This window comes from Sceloporus occidentalis, unplaced genomic scaffold (genome assembly GCF_023333645.1).
Source record: "Sceloporus occidentalis isolate IW3139 unplaced genomic scaffold, rSceOcc1.0.p SCAF_68, whole genome shotgun sequence".
Classification (NCBI taxonomy): Eukaryota; Metazoa; Chordata; class Lepidosauria; order Squamata; family Phrynosomatidae; genus Sceloporus; species Sceloporus occidentalis.
This window is the reverse complement of record NW_028317048.1, coordinates 3,970,268-3,977,551: the sequence shown is the minus strand read 5'-3', so window position 1 is coordinate 3,977,551 and position 7,284 is coordinate 3,970,268. Positions and strand designations below refer to the sequence as shown.

Here is a 7,284-nt window from a genome sequence, read left to right as displayed (position 1 = left end):
GCTCTTGTGAGCACTAACTAATACAAGTTACTCCAACCTAACTGCAGTTGGACGGCTTATCCGTTCCAACAAAACAAAATAACACAATATATGCAATAATTGCAGCAGTCAGTGTTTTTGGCAGCTCTCTCTCAGGGAGCCAAATGATCTCCTCTGCACTGAGACCAGGGGCTACTTAACTGCCTCTCCCATTAATTAGTGGAACCAGGTGAGTACTAGGAGAGTATCCGATAATCTCCGGACTGGATCCCCACCTGCTGGTCTTCGGCTGCTCATAAACTGTGGAGTGGAGCACTGGCCCCCCCTACTCTCCAAATGCTCCACCCCAGGGACCCAAAAGACACAAATAACAACAGACGTTAATAAGTCCAATATTAACAGTACATCTCCCTGGGGCTAGAAAACCTATTGTGGGTAACCACCCTGCAAAATATAAGGGGATATATACACACTCCCTCCATTATCATCCCCTGCTTTCTGTCACAATATATATATATAAATATTATCCCCTGCTGCCGATATATATATATAACTATTAGCCCCTGCTGCCAATATATATATAAATATTAGCCCCTGCTCCGAATATATATATAAATATTAGCCCCTGCTGCCAATATATAAATATTAGACCCTGCTGCCGATATATATTCTCTCACTCATTCACACTGTTCATCCACACACTAATTCATTCATTCTCTCACTCATTCTCACTCTATTTATTTTAATATTCTTACTACACTCTGTGTCACTATCTACCTCCCCCCTTTCTGACTATCTACACCCTCTCCCCCCTTTCTATCTGACTCCTCTCCTCCCTTAGCTCACTTACCTTCCAGACATCCAGCGGTGAGATCGCAAGGCCTCTGTCTCCTTGCTCTGCCGCAATGCACGCTGCTTCACTGCTGAGCATGATGTCATATTCCGGCGCTCAGCATGACATGTCGGCACCGCAACCGAGCTAGTTGCCTTGCGGAGGAGACGGAGGGGCAGCGAGCGGTTGCTAAAAACTTCATGAGCGACAGCTCGGCAGCCCTCTCTCTCTCCTCCGTGTCAATAAAAAAAAAAAGACGGCGTTTCAATTAGGCTGCACGGGACCCAGGCAATCCGGGACATGTGGTCACCTAGTGGCACCCCTGCTGCCATGGTGCCCTGTGTGGCCGCACAGCTCGCACACCCCAAAGGCCGGCCCTGACCGGGGCTGGTAACGGGGAGGAGGGCACAGGGCATCAGAACACTTAAGGCTGGCCCTGTGTGCGGCTTACTGTTGCTAAAGGCTCGTAAGCACTAAAAGGGGCAGACATATTAGTGAAATCACCATTTGTGAGTGACACATAGCTATCACTAATTACAAGGAGGCACTGACACTGAATAGGGGTAATAGTAGGTTGTCTGCATCGCACAGATGTTTGGCAGTGGGAATCCGACAGAGTGCACATCGGGGTCTTCGGTCAGGTAAGTTGAAGTAACCGGGGGCATGCTTGGCAGTGGGAGGATGGGACAAAGATGGCTATGGGAGACTGGGGGCAAAGGCAAACTCTGTCCCCAATTTCCTATAGGCATCTTTATTACTAAATAGCTTCCCATAGTCCCATGTTTAGTGACAAAGATGCCTATGGGAAACTGTCCCCAATGCGAGGGGCATTGCTTTGCCCAAGACCTACAGTGCTGGTAAGATGGCCTGACCTAGGGTGGCAGGTGTAGGGGCAACAGCTGCTCTGCTCCATAACTGAGGCATAGTGTTACTTTCCACTAACTTTCAGGGGGGAAAACAGTATAACACAAAGACAGCTTATGTAAAGACATTTACAGGGATGTCTTAGGTGACAATTCTGAAATAGAAAAAAACTTATAGACTATCTATATTCTATCTGTGCCAGTATATTTGAGTACGTTTTTTTGTTTCAATGAATAAACTATTAAATCCTAATAGATCTTAGTGTAGTCTTAGGTAATGTTCATGATTTTATATGAGATCTCAGTTGTAGACTATTAAAGATTTTTTTGAAAACTGTGGTGCTCAGCACATTCCTGACTTCATACTCTCAAGTACAACAATAGTCAGTTTTAGATAGATAGGTGTGGAGGACTAGCCTTGTAATCCATGTTTAATAATAATTTTGAAATCCCATGTTAAATCAATGCTAAGCCCCATGCATTCACAAGCTGTACATTTGACAGTAGTGAATTTCCTTTATATTTTAAAATCTTTCAAAAGTTGGATATATTTATTTTTAGGAATCCATGCATTTTGGTGAGTGCTATATCAGAATTTTGCTTTTGTCATACAGGAAATATATATATAAATATATATATATATAAGTTTGCATCCGATATCCTTTATATGTAAATAGTTACGTTCATTTTTTATGTACCATTCTTTTCATTACACGCCACCTTTTTCCTTGACAAGTTTTAAGCTTCTTACAATTTATTAATGCATTTCTTATTGGCTGTGTTAACGTCATTGTACTTGTGTCATTTTTATCATAAACAAAGTTTTACAATCTGTGGATGATAGGTGGACATCTAGTTTCATACTGAGAATTGTCTAAAAAGAGGATTCACCTAGAAACCAAACATTTGCACATTGGGTAAAATAGATGTGAAGATGACCTCAACATATAGATGCATGCCAAACCCATTAATGATGTAAGGTGATGCATACTCATCCCTGTGACCAAACCCATACACTGAGACAGATAAATAGGAGAGTTTCATTCATGAGAAATTCACTCTATCTTGTTGCTGCTCATTCTCAGTATCAAATCTTTACATGTCTAATAGGACCATGTCAGTTTCTCGCCAAACAACATACTCTGTTGGAGGAACCAAAAAAGGTTTCAGTGCTGCTTCTGTTGTCCCATCAGGGGCTGCCCGCACCAGCTTCAGCACTCTCTCTGTCAGCCGCTCTGGTTGTGGAGGTGCCAACTCTGGCCATGGCTTTGGCAGCAGAAGTCTTCACAATTTAGGAGGGAGCAAAAGAATCTCCATCAGTTCTCAGTCCCGTCATGGATATGGTTCTGGGTTAGGTGCTAGTAATGGGATTGGCTTTGGATTCAGTGGTGGTCCTGGGTTTCCAGTGTGCCCTCCTGGAGGAATCCAAGAAGTTACTATTAATCAGAGCCTCTTAGCTCCTCTGAATTTGGAAATTGACCCAAACATTCAAAGAGTTCGCACAGAAGAAAGGGAGCAAATTAAAACTCTTAACAATAAATTTGCCTCCTTCATTGACAAGGTAAGTAATGTTATTTTATTTTTTTTAGTTTTGGTTTTATTGACTATATTCCAGTAGTTGTTGTGAACATATGGGTTTGTGGATTCTGCTGTATAGTTGAAGATACTTTCTAGACCTATTACCACATACTCTTTGCTCAATGCGTATTTTATAGATACTATGAATATTTTTTGCCACTCAGGTCCGATTCTTAGAGCAACAGAACCAAGTACTGGAAACCAAATGGAGACTCTTACAAGAGCAGGGTGTCAAAACAGTGAAAAAAACCATAGAACCCTTATTTGAAGCTTATATTAACACCCTAAGGAGACAACTGGATGGTCTAGGAAATGACAAAGCCCGTTTGGATTCTGAACTGAGACAAATGCAGGATGCTGTTGAGGATTTTAAGGCCAAGTAAGTGATTAATGACTTTGTGTCAACATTGGAAATTAGCAATCCTTTTTTATGATATATTAGTTTTGTTTTTGTTCATTTTAAACAGTTAACATGGATTTGAGCAAATAGAGACAGTAAAGGTATTTTTCTATATAGCTCAACTATTTTAATACATCCAGACTAGTTAGGATGAATGGTTATCTGCTATTAAATTCTATGTTTCTATTCTATGTTTCTGCGCAGAGCTGCTGATCTAACTTTTAGCATCATGCTCATTGTAACTGCATAGTAATTCATTATTACATATAGAAAACATGGGCGTTTTTTGATAGGTATGAAGAAGAAATCAACAAGCGCACAGCTGCGGAAAATGAATTTGTTGTGCTGAAAAAGGTGAGATATCATCCAATACACGTTTCATGGTTTATTAGTCCATCGATCTGTACAATAAGACCTCTATGCCGTTTTGTATCTGCAGGATGTGGATGCTGCTTACATGAACAAGGTGGAGCTGGAGGCTAAGGTGGAGGCTCTGACAGATGAAATCAACTTTTTAAGAGCTCTCTATGAAGCGGTAATTACATTAATGCACTCTACAATTCATGCAACTTTGTAAATGTGTCCATAACAAACTTTACATAGTGTATAAAAATTCTCTGGTCCAGGGATATTATACCTAGCCTGGTTGTAATCCTCACATGAGTTCAATGATAATATAACAGCAAATGATAGTAAACTATTAATAATAATGAAAAAATGTCTTTCAATAAGCAACATTCAATGCATTTCAAAGAGGAATAAAGATAAAACCATAGCTCTATTCAGCTTTGAAAACTTTATGCCGAGCTACTTTTATTTAATGCTCCACTTTTAATGTTATTAAGACTTTCATTTTACATTGAGCCTGCCCCTACCAAATTAATGGCATTTCACATGATATCTCAGCAAATATAGCATCAAAATCATCCTAAGTGCAACTAGTTGTAACATACTTAATTTGGCATTCTGCAATTCAAAGTGTAGTATTTACCTAATGTGCCTTTAAGGATAACTGTGTCTTGAAGTGTAGTGTCAATGTTTTAAAAGTGACCTCCAGGATGGGATGAGTAATTTGGATCAAACGTACTGTATAGTTAATGCATTTATGATTTTACCCTTTCCTATTGTAGAGGCTCTAGCAATATTTGTGCTTTGTTTCTTTTAGGAGCTCTCCCAGATGCAGGCACAGATCTCAGATACTTCAGTCGTTTTGTCCATGGACAACAACAGAGCTCTGGACCTGGACGGTATCATTGCTGAAGTGAAAGCTCAGTATGAAGAGATTGCCAACAGAAGCCGGGCAGAGGCAGAGTCCTGGTATCAATCAAAAGTGAGTGTTCTTACAATGCATAAAGTAATGTTCTTAGTAATATTACAGATCAGCACAGATTATATGGACCGTTTCCTTTGTAATTTTAGTTTGTAAATCACATTGTTAATATTTTTACACACTTTCATATACGCTTATCATAATCAAACCTTTTTCTGTTTCAAGTACGAAGAGCTACAAATTTCTGCTGGAAGACATGGTGATGACCTGAAAAATACAAAGGCTGAAATCTCTGATCTTAATCGTATGATCAACAGACTACGTTCTGAAATAGACAGTGTTAAGAAACAGGTACATTTATGTTCTATCTTTGGAGTAGTACTTTTTCTTTTGGACTAATAAAATAAGTTATTTTTATGTGACAAAGACAATGTGACAAAGACAAATAATCTGTCACTTTGGAAAACTAGTTGTAAAGTTGAACAAGCATATGTTCAAATGAGCGTAACATGTCTTTACAAGGTTAACATCAATATATTTTGATGATGTTAACCAGGTTATAGCAATGCAATATTAATAACATTTCCAAAAAACATTAAACCATTAAAAATACATTCATCAATTAGGGATAACAACAAAGAAGGATTTGGGAATTGTTATAGACAACAAACTAGGCAACAATGTGCAATTTCAGTCAGCAGTTGCTAAGGCCAGTAAGGTATTGTCATGTATAAAAAGTGGCATCAATTTGCGGGACAAAAATATAAATTTGCCTCTTTATAAATCAATGGTAAGACCACACCTTGAATATCCTGTGCAATTTTGGGCACCTATTCTAAAGAAGGATATTATAGCAGTGGAAAAGGTGCAGAGGCGAGCTACAAAATTAATAAAAGGAATGGAACAATTTAGTTATGTAGAAAGGTTAACTAATTTAAATCTGTTTAGTTTAGAAAAATGGCACCTCAGAGGGGATATGATAGCATTATATAAATATATTCGGGCCAATACAAACCATTGTCTGGAAACCTATTCGTAAACAGGACTATGCATAGGACACGTGGGCACGCATTTGGACTGGAAGAAAGGAGATTTAGTCTAAGGCAAAGGAAAGGGTTTTTTACAGTTAGGACAATAAGGATGTGGAATTCTCTGCCTGCAGAGGTAGTTTTATCAGAGTCTGTACAGACATTTAAACAGCAACTGGATTAAATTATGGGGAAAAGCTTGATCCAAGGAGAGATCTGACTGCCATTCTGGGGTCAAGAAGGAATTTTTTCCCTAGTCAACAGCAATTAACAGATATGAGAAAGGCTGAACTTGATAGACGCATGTCTTTTTTCAGCCTATGTAACTATGTAACTATGTAATCAGTCTTAAGTCATTCTTTGTGCATCTAGTGTGCCAAGCTTCAGAGTGCAATTGCTGAGGCTGAGGAACGTGGAGAGCTTGCATTGAAGGATGCCAAACAAAAGTTGGTAGAGTTGGAAGCTGCTCTACAGAAGGCCAAGCAGGACATGGCTCGCCAGCTGCGCGAATACCAGGAGCTGATGAACGTGAAATTGGCTCTGGATATTGAGATCGCCACCTACAGGAAGCTCCTGGAAGGAGAGGAGTGCAGGTAAGTTAACCCCTAATAAATGTTAGTGGATCCGTGATAATGAAGAACGAAATGTAAATCATCACGTTGTTTGTCATAACACTGGTCACAAAGGAATGTGCCACATTCAACACATGCTTTTTCTTTAATATAGGTTGGCAGGAGAAGGAGTGGGACCTGTAAACATCTGTAAGTTGCATTTCTGATTTTAATGTTAATTAATTTACCTGGAGTGTTCCATCATGACAACTAAATATATATTTTATTATTTTCATTAATAGCTGTTGTGAGCTCAAGCTACGGTGGCAGCAGTGCAGTTGGTCATGGATATGGAGTTGGCGGTGGCAGCTGCACTAGCGGTGGAAGTGGATACGGTTCTGGTATTGGACAAGGAATTGGTGGAGGATACAGTGTAGGAGGTGGAAGCTTCAGTGCAAACAGTGGAAAGGCTGCAAGCTTCGGCTCCTCAGGTGGCAGCAGCTCAAGTATAAAAGTTGTGTCAAAAACATCCACAAGCTCCAAGAGATATTAAAGTCTTAAATCATACCTTGCTGTGGGGGGCTGTGAGGGGCTGTGAGGGGCTGCGGTCCTCAATTCTGTGGTAACATATTATTGTTTTGTTGATCTATTTGGTTGATGTAAAAAAAAACATTTTAATTTCAGCAATTATCATCCCTACAACCAATGTCACCTAGAATTAAAAGACTAAGCACTTACACATATGTTTGTTCAGAAATAGTTTTATGTTGTGGCAAATGGGCT

General features: G+C 39.5%; 1 protein-coding gene across 1 annotated transcript; it reads left to right on the top strand.

The window, feature by feature from the left end:
• Positions 1 to 809: 809 nt before the first annotated feature.
• LOC149286549 (keratin, type II cytoskeletal 6A-like) lies at positions 810 to 7,054 on the top strand (the record flags this gene model as incomplete). Its single annotated transcript, XM_089493954.1, has 10 exons — positions 810 to 846; positions 2,826 to 3,235; positions 3,417 to 3,631; positions 3,946 to 4,006; positions 4,092 to 4,187; positions 4,818 to 4,982; positions 5,148 to 5,273; positions 6,323 to 6,543; positions 6,677 to 6,711; positions 6,804 to 7,054. Coding segments are annotated over 10 exons (1,617 nt in total), but the record flags the coding sequence as incomplete, so codon positions are not given.
• Between the last annotated feature and the right edge of the window lie 230 nt (positions 7,055 to 7,284).